Raw genomic sequence first — 19914 nt, forward strand, 5'->3', positions numbered from 1 at the left:
CCTACACAGTACTAGGTATGGTATTGTTTTTGGTGTTTCCACATTTTTGTTCAACCTCTGCATATTCCGAGAACCACCTTACGATGTGTGGCAGAAGGTACTTCTGGTACCACTCTATTGTTTTGCATCTTTTATTTCATTTGCGAACTGCGCACGGGGACAATTATTGTCAGCAAATATCAGTATTAGACCTAATTTTTCAGATTTTCTCGTTGTGGTCATCAAGCAAGACGTATGTGAGATGTATAAAACCTAGCGAGGATCCCAGACTGATGAGCAATACTCGAGAACTAGTCGAACAACTGGTTGTGTAATCGACTTCACTTGTGACTGAATTACATTTCCTTAAGATTATGCTAATATTATCGGCTTTTCCTATAGTTTGTTTTACGTGGTCATCTCACTTACGGTCGCTCCGGATGATTACTCCTAGGTATTTTACCGGAGTTACTGTTTCATGTGATTTGTCACTTATTGTGCTACTAGAGGGAGCTGTGGAGGGTAAAAACTGTAGGGGAAGACAGAGATTGGAATAGATCCGGCAAGTAATTGACAACATAGGGGTACAAGTGCTACTCCGAGATGAAAAGATTAACGCAGGAGGAGAATTCGTGGCGGGCCGCACAAAAGCAGTCAGAAGACAGACAAAAAAAAAAGGAAGATCAGTAGCCTTCAACCTTTCTAAGAAAAAATACCTCTAAGTACAATCAACTCCCCTACCATCATAACATTAACATCTATTTAGCTTTAAAATGAAAAAAACATTTGAACACTTTTGTTTTTAAAACTGCAAAAGATAGATGACAGCTTCTGTAGGTGTTTTATTGAACCACGAACTAATAAACCAATGAGATCATTAGTACAAGTTATTTCTAACAGAAGAATGTAGAATTTTGGCAAAAATTTTTGGATACAGTGGTCAATACAGTATTATATTTTAACTAAAGTTCAGTCTTGATCACAAGACTTATGTATCAGTAAGTTATCTTTATATAACCATCTTCAGACCCGTGAATTAATTTTAGAAAATACTAGAGACCAATCTTAAAAAAAATGAAAAGTGTCTAATGGCAACAAAATTCTAACAAGATAAAATAAAACTTATTATACCCGTGGCTTCCTTGGAAGATAGTAGGCGGAGCTCTCCTCAGCTACTACGACGTCAACTGATGGTTATGAGTGCTGAGCATGAGCTTAAATATGCAGAGGCTCCGTCTACTTTCTCTCACAATACTTCACAGCTGCCAATCAGCGTTCATAATATGACACTATCGCTAAAGTCTTTGATACACCGAATACTAAAATTACCTCTGGAAGCTAATGAGATCAAAAAGGAAATGACCATCTTCAAACAAATTGCGAAAACCAACTCGTTCGACACACGATAGGTAGAAATCATTTTTAATAAAGTGCAATAATCACAAAGTACTCCACTAATAAGTAATCCAAAATATATGAAGATGACATATATGGGAAACATATCAGATAGAATTACTAATTAATTCAAAAATTCTGGAATAACAATAGCATTCACAACGGACATTACTTTACAACAAAAATTAAGACATACCATAAGTAAAGATAATAAAAAAATTACCAGATCAGGAGCGTATAAGATCCAATGTACAGACTGTGAGAAAATATATATCGGCCAAACAGGTCGAAATTTTGCAATAATGAACAAAGAACATACGTTGGGTACCTCACGAACAAAATCTGTATTCGGCCATCACATAACATTTAATAACCATGCTGAGGGGACAGTAGAGCAGAATCTACGAGTTCTTCATAATGCGAGTAAAGGCTTACTTATGAACATCTTAGAAGAAATCGAGATATATGCTCATTTGAAAACCAAATCATCACTGCTGCACAATGAACAATTAGATTTTCGCGAAAAATATTTTTACTACCTTTTTGAGCAAATTTTGATTTAAAATATAAGATTAGTTATACCCAAAGATATGTTTGAAAAATATGCTATACAACATATACAATTTTTATTAAATTGAGATTGATTATTATAAAAACTATTAGATCGATGAGTTCTAAATATTTAATCAGCGGTCTCTTTAGTTATTCAGACATACATAATGAGGAACGTACTCTTGGCTGCTAGCCTACTGTTATAAAGAATGTCACTATGAGAACTACAGTTAAAGTAAGACGATTCTGCAACATCCATCAAAGATGAAATCGTGATGTAATCGATATGTACCAGAACTCCAAGGACTTTTACATCTTTGATTTAACTGTCACTGTAATAGTATTAAGGTGCCCATAGAGGGCTTAGCTGTTACACGTCATAGTTTACTGTTTTTATCTAAAATAAATTTTACACATGCTAACTATCTGTTAATCAGACTTTTTAAATGAATCAATTTTATGTTATTAGTGTATTTTGTACTTTTATAGTTTAACGATAGCACCATATTATGAACGCTGATTGGCAGTTGTGAAGTAGTGTGAGAGGAAGTAGGCGGAGCCTCCGCTTATTTAAGCTCATGCTCATCACTCATGACCATCAGTTGACGTCGCAGCAGCCGGGGAGAGCTCCGACTACCATCTTCCAAGGAAGCCATGGGTATAATAAGTTTTATTTTATCTTGTTAGAATTTTGTTGCCATTATACACTTTTCATTTTATTTTAAGATTGGTCTCTAGTATTTTCTAAAATTAACTCACAGGTCTGAAGATGGTTATATAAAGATAACCGAAACCGGTTACCTATGTTATTGAGACATAAATGTTGTGATCAAGACTGAACTTTAGTTAAAATATAAGAAGGATGTAGGGTGCAGTAGGTACTGGGAGATGAGGCTTGCACAGGATAATCATGGAGAGCTGCATCAAACCAGTCTCTGGACTGAAGACCACAACAACAACAACATTTCTAACAGTCTTTTTTTTATAGAATGATGAAGCAAACAAAGATATATAACAACATGGATGGTAGAAACTTGTTACAAAATATGTTTCCTTTCCACCATTGCTATCCCTAGCGACGCTTGCTTCACCCACGACCTTTTACTCCCATTTAAAATCAACCAAATGAAAATGTGCGAACTATAGTTAGGTCTACTGTTTGTAAATCTCTTAATTCTTGGGCTCGTTACATCTGAACTGGCCGAGCTGGAAGATTTCAGGCTGTCAATGCTTGGTGTCTAATCACTGCCACTAATAATAATAATAATAGTGGGTAGAACTTACAGCAATGTGGTAGCCATTCCGTAATTTCTGTTCTTCTGACAATTAATTCGTTTATTGTTCCAATAACGCAGCGAAGTGTGCGCCGATATGAAACTTCCTGGCAGATTAAAACTGTGTGCTAGACCAAGACTCTAACTCGGGACCTTTGCCTTTCGCGGGCATGTGCTGTACCATCTGAGCTAAGCAAGCACGACTCACGATTCCTCCTCACACCTTTAATTCCGCCAGTACCTCGTCCCCTACCTTCCAAACTTCACAGAAGCTCTCCTGCGAAGGTAGGAGACGAGTTACTAGTGGAATTAAAGGTGTGAGGACAGGTTCTGAGTCGTGAATTGGTAGCTCATATGGTAGAGCACTTTCCCCTGAAAGGAAAAGGTCCCGAGTTCGAGTCTCGGTCCGCATACAGTTTTAATCTGCCAGGAAGTTTCGTTTATTGTTGCGAAGTGGATAATAAAATAATTTATATTTCCTTGTGGAACTACCTATAACTCTGGAAAACGATTTTCATGTTATATTATATTACACGTGATGTACTTGTCTCAATATAACACTCATAATCGCGTAGTACACAGTATATGTGTAGCGGATGGCCTGTATGAGGAAGATCTTGTTCATGCGCTGCTTTCACAAGCTGTTATCCCCAAGACATTGTGTCATACGTTAATGCTGATATATGAAAAGAAAATGTAATTATTGCTATCTTTTCTAACCAGTAATTACGTTCTACGAAATAATAATGATTAAAAAAATTTACTTTCGTGATCAAAAGACAGTCGAACCGTTATATTTTAAACCCTCAGAAAATTACATTTGACCCCCTGAGAGGTAAAATGTAATTTTCTGGGGGGTTGGGAACAACTGCATTTTATCACTTATATATTTAACTGTAATAGTCCTTTGACACTTCTACGAGGTACTCCTGAAATTAATTTTTGTCTGTTTTCTTCCGTTACGAGCAACCCATCGAATTGCATCTGCAGGGAAATCTTGAATTCAGTCACAAGTGTGGTTCGATACTCGGTAAACCCGTTTTTTGTTGCCTAAACGACAGTGCGGAACTGTGTGATGTGCCTTCCTGAAGTCAAGGAACGCGGAAACAACATCGGAGCCTTTGTGTACGGTGCTCACGATCTCATGGACAAAAAGAGCGTGCTGATTTCGGAAGATCTCTGTTTGGGGAATCCGTGTTGGCTTTTATAGAGGCTATTTTCGTTCTCCATAAACATCATGGCACATTAGCATAAGACATGTTCCATAATTCTGCAACATACTGACGTCAGCGGTTGTTGTTATTGTGGTCTTCAGTCCAGAGACTGGTTTGATGCAGCTCTCCATGCTACTCTATCCTGTGCAAGCTTCTTCATCTCCCAGTACCTACTGCAACCTACATCCTTCTGAATCTGCTTAGTGTATTCATCTCTTGGTCTCCCTCTACGATTTTTATCCTCCACGCTGCCATTCCAATACTAAATTGGTGATCCCTTGCTGCCTCAGAATATGACCTACCAACCAATCTCTTCTTCTAGTCAAGTTGTGCCACAAATTTCTTTCTCTCCAGTTCTATTCAGTACCTCCTCATTAGTTATGTGCTACTTCGAAAGTTTATATTCTCTTCTTGTCTAAACTATTTATCGTCCATGTTTCACTTACACACATGGCTACACTTCATACAAATACTTTCAGAAATGACTTCCCGACACATAAATCTATACTCGATGTTAACAAATTTCTCTTCTTCAGAAACGCTTTTATTGCCATTGACAGTCTACATTTTATATCCTCTCTACTTCGACTATCATCAGTTATTTTGCTCCCCAAATAGCAAAACTCCTTTACTACTTTAAGTGTCTCATTTCCTAATCTAATTCCCTCAGCATCACCCGATTTAATTTGACTACATTCCATTATCCTCGTTTTGTTTTGTTGATGTTCATCTTATACCCTCCTTTCAAGACACTGCTTCCCTTTCATGCCCCTCGACTCTTATAACTGCCATCTGGTTTCTGTACAAACTGTAAATAGCCTTTCGCTCCCTGTATTTTATCCCTGCCCGTATACGTCCATAATTATTTGCATCTGTTCTATGACCTTCCTTGAAAAAGGGGACGACCGCTGCCACAGGAACTTCAGTCTGCCCTTAGATGGTGACCCTGTCGGAAGATAGCTGCAGGCGCTAGCCTGTACACAATTACGTAAACAAATCAGTGTGGTACTATGTACTCGTACAGCCCCGGCGTATTAAGGAAGAAGGAAGAGAGATTGGGATTTAATGTCCTGTCAAGATCGAGTTCACTGCAGACGCAACACAAAAAAAGCTTTGGGGAAGGATTGAGAGAAGAATCGGCTACGTTCCTTTCAAGGAACTATCGCAGCAAATGGCTTGAGCGAGTTTGGGAAAAACAGAGAAAATCTAAGTCAGGATGACTGAATCGGGATTTAAATCTTATGTCTGCCAAATGCGAGTCTAGAGTCTTACCTTTGCTCTTTCGGTGCCAGAGAGGAGGTGAAGTTCATGATGTTAAGTTACCTGCAAAGTATGTGTAAAGCTAGTCTCAAATTGCGTTCTTTCAAACGAGATATGTGAGCGCGCTTTAAGCTATGAAAAATTATTGTGGCTGCCACTAAACGTTTGATGTGCATCCCGTCCATGCACTGGTAATGAGGAGCACACGGCCGGAAGAGCGATGGCTTAGAGAAAGCGTACTCACCGCTCATGAAGTTGTAGATGATGGGGTTGACGGCAGAGTTGGCGTAACACAGCCAGTGCGCCAACATGGAAATGATGCTAGTCGCGTCGTTCTGTGGAATATCCATCGTGTACCTGCAATCAGATATTATAGTTGGCACAGAAATCGCACACACATGTATAATTTTTGTTGATATAGAAAAGTGTCCAATGAAAAGTGGTGTAAGGTACTTGAAACCCTGAGTGAAACGGGTATACACTCTAGAGAAGTGTACACTATGTGATCAAAAGTGTCCGGACACCCACAAAAACGTACTTTTTTCCAGTTAGGTGCATTCTGTTGTCACCTACTGCCAGGTACTCCATATCAGCAACCTCTGTAGTCATTGGACATCGTGAGAGAGCAGAAGGGGCGCTCCGCGGAACTCACGGACTTCGAACATGGTCAGGTGATTGGGTGTCACTTGTCGTACGTCTGTACATTGGATTTCCACACTCCTAAACATGCCTAGGTCCACTGTTTCCGATGTCGTAGTGAAGAGGAAACGTGAAGGGACACGTACAGCACAAAAGCGTAAAGGCTGACCTCGTTTGTTGACTGACAGAGACCGCCAACAATTGAAGAGGATCGTAATGTGTAATAGACAGAAATCTATCCAGACCATCGCACATGAATTCCAAACTGCAACAGAATCCACTGCAAGTACTTTGAGAGTTAGGCGTGAGGTGAGAACACTTGGATTTCATGGTCGAGCGGCTGCTCATAAGTCACACATCACGCCGGTAAATGCCCAACGATGCCTCGCTTGGTGTAAGGAGCGTAAACATTGGACAACTGAACAGTGGAAAAACGTTGTGTGGAGTGACGAATCACGGTAAACAATGTGGCGATCCGATGGCAGGGTGTGGGTATAGGGAATGCCCGGTCAACGTCATCTGCCAGCGAGTGTAGTGCCAACAGTAAAATTCGGAGGCGGTGGTGTTATGGTGTGGTCGTGTTGTTCACGGAGTGGACTTGCACCCCTTGTTGTTTTGCACAGTACTATCACAGAGCAGGCCTACATAGATGTTTTAACCATCTTCTTGCTTCCCACTGTTGAAGAGCAGTTCAGGGATGGCGATTGAATCTTTCAACACAATCAAGCAGCTCTTCATAAAGCATGGCCTGTGGCGGAGTGGTTACACGACAACAACATCTCTGTAATGGACCTGTCTGCTCAGTCGTGACATGAAATCCTATAGAACACTTTTGGGAAGATTTGGAACGCTGACTTCATGCCAGGCCTCACCGACTGACATCGATATCACTCCTCAGTGCAGCACTCCGTGAAGAATGAGCTTCCATTCCCCAAGAAACCTTCCAGCACCTGATTGAACGTATGGTTGCGAGAATCGAAGCTGTCTTTAAGGCTAATGGTGGGCCAACACTACATTGAATTCCAGGGCGTCACGAGTTGTAAGGCATTTTCAGCCAGATGTCCGAATACTGTTGATCACACAGTGTAGGTAATATACGAAATGTACGAGATGCAAGAGCTGTAGGGATCAAACAGTAAGAGAGAAATGCTCGTCTTAAAATTATTTAGTATGTTTGTCGAAGAAGCAATGAAGGAAAGAGAGAACATTATGAGAAAGGTTAAAATTCAGGGTAAAAAGATATCAATAATAAGATGACACTGCTATCTTCTATCAGTAAGAGGAAGAATCATAATACCTGGTGCATCGAATGAACAGTCTACTGAGCAAACATTGTTGATTGACAGCCAGTCAAAGATAGAAGAGAGAGCTGGAAGCAGCAGAAATGAGATTAATGAAAATTTCAAACTTCGTAGAGTAAGTGTAGAAATTCTGCTGCATTGGAAGGAAAATTACGAATAACGGACGAAGCAAAAAGCAGAGAGACAGAGGCAGTTTTCCTCGCCAAAGATGTCTACTAGCAGCAAAGTTAGACGTTAATGCGAGAAAGAAATTTCTGAGAATGTACGTGGGGCGTTCAATAAGTAAAGCAACACATTTTTGCTCTCGGACAGTTTCGATTGAAAAAATGCGGAATTTGTTAAGCGACGTCGTGGAATATTCCTACATCTGCCGCTATTGTTTCATGAAGTTTCGATAGGTGGCGGCGCTAAATGTAGCCTTCAAAATGGCGTCTGTAACGGAGATGCGAACCAATCACAGTGCTGTCATTTTCTTTTCGGTGATAACCAGAACACCGTAAATATTCGTAGGTGCTTGTAATATTTCTATGAGATTGGTAGTGAACAAAGGCTCGGTGAGTTGGCCGAAGTGTCTGTCATCGTTGCACCAAGGTCGCGCAAACCTGACCGATCTCCTGCGTGCCGGCCACTTGTGACTCCTGCAGTGTTGCAATGTGCGGACACTCTTATTGGAGGTGATCGACGGATCACATTCAAACACGTCGCTGCTCAACTGGACGTCTCTATTGGTAGTGCTGACCCACTCGTCCTCCAGTTAAGGTACTCAAAGGTGTGTATCCGCTGCGTGTCTCGCTGCCTCAAAGAAGACCATAAATAACAACGAGGGACCATCTGTGCGGAATTTCTGGCACGTTACGAGGCTGATCATGACAACTTTTTGTCTAGATGTGAAATATGGGTTCATCACCTCGAACCGGAAACAAAACGGCAATCCATGGAGTGGCTCCACACCATCCCTCCACTGAAGAAAAGGTACAAAGCCGTACTCTCAGCTGGTAATGTCATGGCGACGGCCTTCTGGAACTTTGGAAGTGTTATTCTGTTTGGTCCTCCTTCTTGGTGGAATGATCAACTCTGAAGTGTGCGGTGCTACGGACTTTTCCTTCTCCACGACATCGGGCGTCCTCATACGAGTCTGCACACCCGAGAGGAGTTCCCAAATCTTCATTCCTCAACCTACAGCCTGAACCTTGCATCTGCCGACTTGCATCTCTTTGGCTCGATGAAGGATGTACTCCCCGGGAACCAGTACGCGGTTGATGGGGAGGTTGGTGATACATTAAGACATCAGCACCGACGTCGACCAGCAGAATGGTACCATGCAGGCATACAGGCCCTCCCAGTGAACGGTGATTATGTTACAGGTAGGGTTTTGTATCCTAAAGAGTGGGGAATTATGTGTTGTATTGGAATCTTGAATAAAACCAACCTGCTTTCAGAAAAAAAAGTGTTGCATTTACTTATCGAACGCCCCTCGTACGTTTGGAGTGCACGGTAGAATAGAACTGAATCATGGACTGTTGAAAAATTGGGAAAGAAGGATCGATGAGGAAGGGTTGTGTGGAAAGTAGTGAGTATGAGAAGTGACATTGCTCGCTGTCTCCGATGGGGAGAAGGATTGGGGGGGGGGGGGGGGGGCGCCACGCACACAAAACCAGAGGACGCTAAAATGACATGGTCTCATTGCCCACAACTCTGACTGGTTGCCAAGTCGTTTCAAGCAGCCGCACTTACACCTTCACTCCAGATTCAGTGTTTCTACACACATATCAACCTTAGTACGGAATTCTGCAATGAGGACAATACATCCATGTAGATCGATACTACTGAACTTTACTCTGTGTCAGAGTCTTATCAGATTGCATTAACATTTAAGAATATTAGAATTATATTAATACCTTCAGCTGCTAACGGGCGTTGACATGTATCAACGGGGACAGGAGAAAATGTATGCCCGACCGGGACTCGAACCCGGGATCTCCTGCTTATATGACAGACGCTCTATCCATCTGAGCCACCGAGAGCACAGAGGAAAGCACGACTGCAGAGACTTTCTCGCGCACGCCTCCCGCGAGACCCACATTCTCACATTGTATGCCCACACACTACATTCGTAGTGTCCCACTACAACACACTCATTACTCGTCGAAGACATTCTTACCAAATCCCGTAAGAGTTCGGGGAATATGTGTGCATCCGCACAGAAGGTCATTGCCGGTGTTTCCAGAACTACCGGATAATCTAAAAGTCAGTAGAAATTTGAGAACTTAATAAACCACGGAATAATGTAGATAGGTAAAAATTGACACACATGCTTGGAATGACATGAGGTTTTATTAGAACAAAAAAAAGTTTACTAAATGTCCGATAGATGGCGCTGGACAGCAAAACGTCAGTGACTGCGCATGACAATCGTGTATAAAAGGAGCTGTAGTGAGAGAGAGAATCAGATGCTCCAGCAGTAGCAGAATGTTGACGTTACCTGAAAAGGCGAATGTGCTTGTTCAGCGTTACGATCCTATCGCCATAGGAAGGGGATTCGAACGGGTAAAGGTCCGTTGACAAACGCAGCTGTGGCGAGAATGATTTCGAAGTTCGAAGCCACGGGCGTTTAGACGATAGACCCCGTAGTGGCCGACTGAGCACAAGGCGTAATGCTGCCGAGACAGTCCAGGAAGAAATGGAGACTGTAGCGGGTTCGTCTATGCACGGGGAAGTCAGCGCTCGTGCAGTTGCACTCGTACCGGCATTCCATACACTACTGTTTGGTTGGCACTTAGGCGTACCCGTACAAAATCCATGGGCATCGTGAACTGTTACCTGGCAATTTAGTGAAGCGGAGAGCATTTGCGGTGTGGGCGCTTTAAAAGATGCCGAAGATGACGACTGATTGAGTAACGTGCTGTGGACCGACGAAGCTCATTTCACGCTCCGAGGGTCTGTCAACGCCCACAACTGCAGAATTTGGGATACCGAAAATCCTAGAACTGTCGTGGAAACTCCGTTGCACGACGAGAAATTCACGGTAATGGTTGAATTTGCCACATCTACCGTTATCGGGCCTTTTTTCTTCGAGGAAATGCGTGATTCTGGTTTCGTAACTGCTACCGTGACGGATGAGAGGTACGCCGATATGTTACAGAATCGCATCATCCACAGCCTGGCTGATAAACACATGTTGGAACGTACGATGTTTATGCAGGATGGCGCTCCACCCCATATTGCTAGACGCGTGAAAGATCTCTTGCGCGCGTCGTTTGGTGATGATCGTGTGCTCAACCGCCACCTTCGTCATGCTTGGCCTCCCAGGTCCGCAGACCTCAGTCCGTGCGATTATTGCCTTTGGGGTTACCTGAAGTCACAAGTGTATCGTGATCGTCCGACATCTCTAGAAAGACAACATCCGACGCCAGTGCCTCACCATAACTCCGGACTTGCTTTACAGCGCTGTTCACAACATTATTCGCCGACTACAGCTATTCTTGAGGAATGATGGTGGACATATTGAGAATTTCCTGTAAAGAACATCATCTTTGCTTTGTCTTACTTTGTTGTGATAATTGTTGCTATTCTCAGCAGATGAAGCGCCATCTATCGGACATTTTTTGAACTTTTGTATTTTTTGGTTCTAATAAAACCCCATTCTATTCCAAGCATGTGTGTCAATTTGTACCTCTCTATCTACCTTATTCCGTGATTTATTCAGTTTTCAAATTTTTACTGACTTTTTGATCACCATATACTTATATGGATATTTGTTACTATCAAATTCCTTACTCTTATATAACTCTGCACCACAAGTAATGTGTATTCACATTATTAAATGCACATATTGTAATTAAACGTACTAATGCCTTACCTTTTTGAAGATTTCTGATTGTGTTTATTGGACACCTCAATTGCCGATGTTTCATAGGCCACGTGTTAACACATCAGGGAATAACTTACGTCGTACTACATGGAGCGGTAAGTGCAAACACAGTAGGGAGAGGCTGCATACATACGACATGATTTGAGATCCTTGGTTGCAAAAGTTACTCTTAGGGTACGTGATTAGCACAGGAGAGGGAATCATGATTAACAGCATAAATGTATCAAGAATGAAATTTTCACTCTGCAGCGGAATGTGCGCTGATATGAAACTTCCGGGCAGATTAAAACTGTGCGCCGGACCGAGACTCGAAATCGGGGCTTTCTCACAGAAGTGCTAGTTCTGCTAGGTTAGCAAGAGAGTTTCTCTGAAGTATGGAAGAGGAGACGGGGTGCTGACGGAAGTAAAGCCGTGTGGACGGGTCGTAAGTCGTGCTTGGGTAGCTCAGTTGGTAGAGCAGCTGCCAGCCAAATGTAAAGGTTCCGACTACAAGTCTCGGCGCAGCGCAAAGTTTTAATCTTCCAGAAAATTTAATCATAATTATTGTCAGAATACTGACGACTCTTCCCTTAAGATAGTCCAACTATAGGAAATCAATCGTTATAAACATTCCAGACAAATTACATGGTGTCTATAGCAAATAAGGCAATATCACGTAAGTCAGAAATTTTTAGGTCAGGAAGGCGTTAAATGAGACCTCTGTATCTTATTTTGAAAAATGTACAGCAGATTTTGATGTAAAATATAACAGAAATACTCATTAAGTAGAGCTGCTTCCAGATTTTAATAGAAAGTCCTGATGATAAGCACTGATACAGATTCCAGTTAGGATATATCGATCCTTTGCTTGAATGGGTTATTAGATGCTTATCCAAACATCGAAACAAATGTGAGGATGTTTATGACAGGTGAAAAATTAAACGTAGTGTCGGCAAAGTAAAGATGATAGAAACCTACTTAAGATTGAATAATAGCGCTATTCGGGAAGTAAGTACCGATTGATCGCGAAATGGAAACCACTTCGAAAATCAGAAATATTTTATTTGCAATAGGTTCTACAACTTTTAGCCATTGCTATACACAGTCACCACTCCGCATAGATATTTGCCGTAGCGTTGTTCCAACTTTCCAGTACCCTCGTCATAGAAGACAGCCGCCTGTGCTTCCGGCGAATTCTCTACGCTCATCTGTAGATCGTTGTCAATGTGAAAATGTTGTCTTCATAGCCAGTAGTAAATGTGAGAAGAGATGAAACACAGAGTGAGCCAATTACCGGCTGTAGAGCGGGTGATAAAACGCTGCAGGAGTATTTTCATTGCCCCTGCAGATTGCGAACGAGGACTGTCACGAAGTAGGAACCGTATGACAGTTCTGTAATGTGGGCTGCATAACATCAGGCGAAATCTCTCACCAGGACCTCATACTTGGCGGGAGACACTATTTTCTACGCATCTTTATGTGCTCACCATGCGCTCAGAACTGAAAAGAGCGAAGTGATGCAACCGACAGGCATACTACAGACACTGTGGAACACATATGTGCAAAACTTCATTAGATTTTTACAGTGGTTTCTATTTATTGACCGATCGGAACTTACTTTCCGAATATCCCCCGTATATTTGAAGCAGACCGTCAAATTCAGCTGTCTTGTCGACAGAGTACGACACAGCTGCTAAATTTTGTTTCAGTGACGTTACCAACGAGGTTGCTGCACTCAAAGCAAGGAAATGGAAAGTAAAATTATAATAAGAACACAATTCTTCGAAAGAACTCTGTTCTCAGTACTTATTTATTTCTTATTACTGATTCATACATTGTTAATAATTTAATAGGAGCAATAAAATCTGTTCTTTATTATACATGATGATCAAATCAATGTACAGTAGTTATCATAAACAATAAAACATAGATTTTATTTTACTTTCAATTTTTTTAGGAAGTCTGTGCAACCTGTAAAATATTCCATACAATGATACATTTAATTTGTTGTGTGCAATATTTTTCGGCTGCATAGCTCATTAAAATAACCTTTTTCAATTACACTCCTTTCTTTATTAAACCCATCTTACAAATTCTAAATTTCCTATGGTTGTATAGAAAAAGTTGCAGAAAGGTAGTTTTTCCGGTGGGAGGTAAGGGGGAGACGCTGCCTTGGCAGTTCTACCAAGGGTGTAGGATCACCTCGGTACGGCTTAGGTTGGTGGACAAATTAGAAATTCTGTGTTTTGCTTTGACGCAGCAAGATACAGCTAGGACCCTAGAACGTCCTGATACTCCAGTGCAAATTAGACAGTTACATGCCATCCATGGTGGCACAGAGAAGGGCTCTCTTAATCACTGTGATTGAAGTAACATCGCATTACTCTTCAATCATGGCGACATCAAAAAGTCATTAAACATGAATTCGTTTTCCTCAAGTGTCTATAATTAGCTTAGATGACTGTGACAACTGTTTTTGTAGTGTAATGTAGTATGTGGGGTTTTTTAATGGGTAGCTGAAGGGCAGTAATTTTAACGTGTTACAAATGTACTTGCTAATGAAGCTCAGTCGAAATTAGCGAATCGCACGATTAAATAAACATCGTGTTACAGCCTACTACGGACAATGATTATGTTTATTTTGCATCTGGAAGCCTTGGATCCCCACAAATACAAAATTACAAAGGTACGGGTTTAACAAAGGACGTTAATCTAATAACAAGAGGCCGTACAGATTTCTTACTGAATGACACGAAGTGGTGGATACGACATTGGACTCGCTATCGGTAATGCAGGGCTGTAATCCGCGAATGGACATTCTGACTGTTACCATGATTGCCCTTGATCGAGTATCCCTTCGCAAAATACGTAACTCATTTCCTTCCTTATTGTCTTCCAACTCAAGCTTCGTAGATGTATTTAAATGTTTGTATAGGTCTAGAGAGTATTCGGAAACACAGATAGTTAATAATGAAAACAACGATGTTCCAGAAGAAGTAATGCCACATACAGTATACAGGATGTTCCAAGAGGAATGGTTATTATTCAGGGATAGGACATGAACGATCAAACGAAGCAAAACAGTATAGTGAACATTGGCCTTAAAATGCATACCTTAAGAGCTACGAGTACATCTGCCTCTTCGAAACTGTGAAGCAAATCTATTCTACTATAAGCTCTTTGGTTTCCATATTTTGGGAGGAGGTAGTTTGGGCCAAAACAAGAAAAAAGACTGGTATACATGGCCTCTAAAATGCACACCTTAAAAGTTATGAGCACTTGTTCAGAAGAAGACATGTGTTTCACAGAAGCGAAACTCTTAAGCTATGCATTTTAGAGGCCGTTTTACTGGATATTTTTTCTTGTTTTGGTCCATACTACCACCTCTCAAAATATGTAATGCAAAGAGCTTGCACTAGAAGAGATTTGTTTCGTTTTATCGATGATGAGGAAGTGCTCATAGCTCTGAGGTATGAATTTTAGAGCCCTTGTTTAGTGTTCCTTTTTGCTTCTTATGATAGCTCCTGTCAGATACCTGAATACTGCCCATCCCTCCTGAGACAACCCGTACATATCTAGGTATGAGGAAACGGAAGGATTCAGGAAATCTGGGTAACTCATCAGAAATGGCTATCGCCAGAGAAAGAGTAATGCAAAAGGAACTTTCAAAATTATTTACAGAAACTTTTCAGAGAAAGACAATGGCGTGAAACTGAAACTACGATTTTAATGTTCTACTTCACAAGAAAAGGTACAGTTATATCATAACCAACAGGCGAGCTCCATTTCTCACAAATACCATCTTCAGTACCTTGATCAGAATAACAAAGTGACTGACGTGTAGCTGTTTACTGGGCTGCTACCATTGCAACAGCCAATCAGAAAACGCGCTTCTGTTCGCCATTGTCAAATCGCTCTGCTACCGCAGGTGACGGTTACTATAGCCATTTGCACGTAACTCTTGCGGCCGCTAACCTAACAGTTACCACCCTCTTCTTTGAGTCTTTTGTTCTCCGTGCGGCTAGTTTATTTTGTGCTGCAGACTGCCTGGAGCTTGCAGCGGAGGTGTGCAGATTAGTGTGGTTGCTAAATGGAAAGATCGACGATCTGCTCACGTTTCGCGTGGTCACACACGTGAGTTTATGAGCTCGCTGCGGGAATACTTCGAGTAGAGACAATGGTGCAACTCTGGTGCCCTAACGAAGTCGAGAGAACACCAGATGCTTTGAAGCCTGATACAAACACTGCCGTGAAAGTTTGAAAGGAAAAACACCGTGCAGAACAGGAAGGAGCTGTTTCATCTAAGCTACGGACACAGGGTAAAAAGAGGAAGACAAGGCAACGAATAACGAAGTTGGACTCATTCCAAAAAGTTGCTGTTCGTCGTCGCCACATATGAGGACTTTACGAGAGATAAGAACACTCAACCAGAAAAAAAAAAAAAAAAATGTGGGTTACTCTTCGCGAGACAGAATTCTTCAGCAGCTGCAAGACTTTTTTGTTAACCGTCGTCAGTTCGCGCAGTTTCTTATGCAAAGAAATGAATGGACGCAAAATTATAATGGAAAAAAATGAAATCGTTATTAAGATACCGTTTGGAGACATCGTGTGTCTCGATGGAACGAGGAAGTGACTCTAAACATTTATACTTTGTCATAATTCGCCTATCTGAAGTGTTTATAGACATGGTTTGTGTTTCATATTTTTGGCGAGTGTCGTTTACCGCACTTCCACAATAAATCTTATTTCGTTGTTAAGGAATATCTCTTTGCGTAGTATATTCACACTACAATGATTGGTAAGTGCTTAAGCAGCGTATATTTTTTTAAGTGTTGCCAGTATTGTATTCACAAGAAGGATTCAGGTGCATTTGAGCTCCATTTTCGCGTCAAGTACGCCAACTAAACGTGAATCATAATGGTACAGTACAGTACACGTCCTGTCGCTTTTGTTGAGACATACAGCCGGCTGCGGTGACCGATCGGCTCTAGGTGCTTCAGTCCGGAACCGCGCGACTGCTACTGTCGCAGGTTCCAATCCTGCCTCAGGCATGGATGTGTGCGATGTCGTTAGGGTTGCTAGGTTTAAGTAGTTCTAAGTCCTAGGGGACTGATGACCTCAGATATTAAGTCCCATAGTACTCAGAGCCATTTGAACCATTTGTTGTTGTTATTGTTGTTGTTGAGACATACACGCCGAGCGGTTCTAGGCGCTTCACCCCGGAACCGCGATGCTGCTACGGTCGCAGGTTCGAATCCTGCCTCGGGCATGGATGTGTGTGATGTCCTTAGGTTAGTTAGGTTTAAGTAGTGCTAAGTCTATGGGACTGATGATCTCAAATGTTAAGTCCTATGGTGCTTAGAGCCATGTTTTGAGACATACAAATAACAGGAAAACAGTATCATTTTATACAAAGTAGTGCGTTCGTCAAGCGAAGAGGATATTACGATACTGTAAAGTGAACTCAATATTTTCCTTTAAAAGGCAACTTGAGAAGATATTACGAACCGCACAGAGGCCGCCGCGTGCGTGCAGCACTCGTCGGAAAACCGACAATGCCCCTTTCACGTTCAACTGTTTCGCTGTCAGTCACTTTGTTATTTTTATCTACGTATAAATTCGTACTCATTTACGGACGAAAGCTTTCCTCTCTCTAGGGTTCTCATTATATACGCCCTCAAGAGTGTGACTGTGCTCTGAGGCCCTGTTGCAGACTGACGGTAAGAATGATTTTGCGCATCCGTTATTATTTCCATCTTACTTAGAGGGGGAGTATGTGCCTTTTCACGTCTCTCGGGACTATTATCTCCGGGAAAGATTTGTACAATGGTACAGATTTAGCGAACCAAGAAAACAGCCAATGCCGTTGAGGATTTTCTGTGAAACGAAATGGAATTCCATCAAGGCCTGCCGTGTTATTTATTTTATACTGATTCGTTGTTTTCCAACACCATGGATGCTCATTTCTTTGCAATACATTTGATAGTCTGTGGCTGTCAAACAATGATCATTCTGTATAACATTCTTGTGTGAACGCTTTTTTAAAACAGGATAGGAGTTTTAAGACTTTAGCTGTCCTTTTGCTGTCTCTTACTTCCGCACTAGACAGGTCGATGATCACTGGACCTACTTAGAGATTTGACGTAAGATAAAGATTCTCGCAAGGATCTTTTACTTACGTATGATGGTGGAAGTTGTTACGGATGATAATTTTCTACTATTTTTTACCTCTTGACATTCGTCCACCCTTTTATGAACTTATTATTAAACCAGTTTGTTTCTCCCGCCTTTACACAGTTTTCTTTTTTTTGAGTACTCAATGTTCTGATTGGTCGCCAGAAATTCCTCTCCTGTGCCTCTCCTATCATCCTCACCATTCTTCTTGGCAGTGTTTCCCATATGTTCTTTTCTTCGCCGATTCGTGGAAACCGCCTCATTCTTTGTCCAATCAATCCATCTAATTATCAACATTTTGCTGTAGCAACACGTCCCAAACGCTTAGATTCTCTTGTGCTCTGATATTCCGTGGTTTACTATCATACAAAGTTGTACTCAAACCTACATTCTCAGAAGCTTGTTCCTCAGATTAAGACCTATTCGTATGCCTGTGTTTTCGTTTGGTTAGGAACGCCCTCTTCACCTATGCCGGTCTGCTTTTTACGTTCTCATTGTTTCACTCGTTTCCTCTTTCCTTCACCAGTACACCAGTACTGTGTTACTTTGCTTCCAAGGTAGCAGAATACCTTACCCCGTCCGTTTTCCTGATCACCAATTTTGATGTTTAGTTTCTCGCTATTTTCATCTCTGCTGTTTCTCATTACTTTCGTCTTTGTTCGGTTTTCTCTCAATCCGTGCTCTGTACTCATTAGACTATTCATCCCATTCAACAGATCCATCAATTCTTCTTCATTTTCACTGAGGATAGCAATGTCATCAGCGAATCCGACGAATTAAATCCTTCCGCCCTGAATATTAATCCAACTTTTGAGCACTTCTTTTACTTCTGCCATTGCTACGTCTTTGTATAGATTGAAATGTAGGGGTGAAAGACTGCATCATTGTCTTACACCGTTCTAATCTGAGCACACTGATTTTACTCTTCCAGTCGTATTCTTTGTTAGTATTGTACACTCCTGGAAATGGAAAAAAGAACACATTGACACCGGTGTGTCAGACCCACCATACTTGCTCCGGACACTGCGAGAGGGCTGTACAAGCAATGATCACACGCACGGCACAGCGGACACACCAGGAACCGCGGTGTTGGCCGTCGAATGGCGCTAGCTGCGCAGCATTTGTGCACCGCCTCCGTCAGTGTCAGCCAGTTTGCCGTGGCATACGGAGCTCCATCGCAGTCTTTAACACTGGTAGCATGCCGCGACAGTGTGGACGTGAACCGTATGTGCAGTTGACGGACTTTGAGCGAGGGCATATAGTGGGCATGAGGGAGGCCGGGTGGACGTACCGCCGAATTGCTCAACACGTGGGGCGTAAGGTCTCCACAGTACATCTATGTTGTCGCCAGTGGTCGGCGGAAGGTGCACGTGCCCGTCGACCTGGGACCGGACCGCAGCGACGCACGGATGCACGCCAAGACCGTAGGATCCTACGCAGTGCCGTAGGGGACCGCACCGCCACTTCCCAGCAAATTAGGGAAGCTGTTGCTCCCTGGGGTATCGGCTTGGACCATTCGCAACCGTCTGCATGAAGCTGGGCTACGGTCCCGCACACCGTTAGGCCGTCTTCCGTTCACGCCCCAACATCGGGCAGCCCGCCTCCAGTGGTGTCGCGACAGGCGTGAATGGAGGGACGAATGGAGACGTGTCGTCTTCAGCGATGAGAGTCGCTTCTGCCTTGGTGCCAGTGAAGGTCGTATGCGTGTCTGGCGCCGTGCAGGTGAGCGCCACAATCAGGACTGCATACGACCGAGGCACACAGGGCCAACACCCGGCATCATGGTGTGGGGAGCGATCTCCTACACTGGCCGTACACCTCTGGTGATCGTCGAGGGGACACTGAATAGTGCAAGGTACATCCAAACCGTCATCGAACCCATCGTTCTACCATTCCTAGACCGGCAAGGGAACTTGCTGTTCCAACAGGACAATGCACGTCCGCATGTATCCCGTGCCACCCAACGTGCTCTAGAAGGTGTAAGTCAACTACCCTGGCCAGCAAGATCTCCGGATCTGTCCCCCATTGAGCATGTTTGGGACTGCATGAAGCGTCGTCTCACGCGGTCTGCACGTCCAGCACGAACGCTGGTCCAACTGAGGCGCCAGGTGGTAAAGGCATGGCAAGCCGTTCCACAGGACTACATCCAGCATCTCTACGATCGTCTCCATGGGAGAATAGCAGCTTGCATTGCTGCGAAAGGTATATATACACTGTACTAGTGCCGACATTGTGCATGCTCTGTTGCCTGTGTCTATGTGCCTATGGTTCTGACA

The 19914-nt window shown here is 42.6% G+C and overlaps 1 protein-coding gene across 1 annotated transcript in view; it reads right to left on the reverse strand.

Annotated features, from left to right (window-relative positions):
- Positions 1-19914, reverse strand: part of LOC126278905 (orexin/Hypocretin receptor type 1-like) — a 1200512-nt gene that overhangs the window by 44191 nt on the left and 1136407 nt on the right. The window contains exon 7 of the mRNA XM_049979179.1: positions 5919-6031. Within this exon, the coding sequence (XP_049835136.1) occupies positions 5919-6031 (113 nt within the window). The remainder of the gene's footprint in view (positions 1-5918; positions 6032-19914) is intronic.

The sequence above is a fragment of the Schistocerca gregaria genome, chromosome 6 (genome assembly GCF_023897955.1).
Source record: "Schistocerca gregaria isolate iqSchGreg1 chromosome 6, iqSchGreg1.2, whole genome shotgun sequence".
Lineage (NCBI taxonomy): Eukaryota > Metazoa > Arthropoda > Insecta > Orthoptera > Acrididae > Schistocerca > Schistocerca gregaria.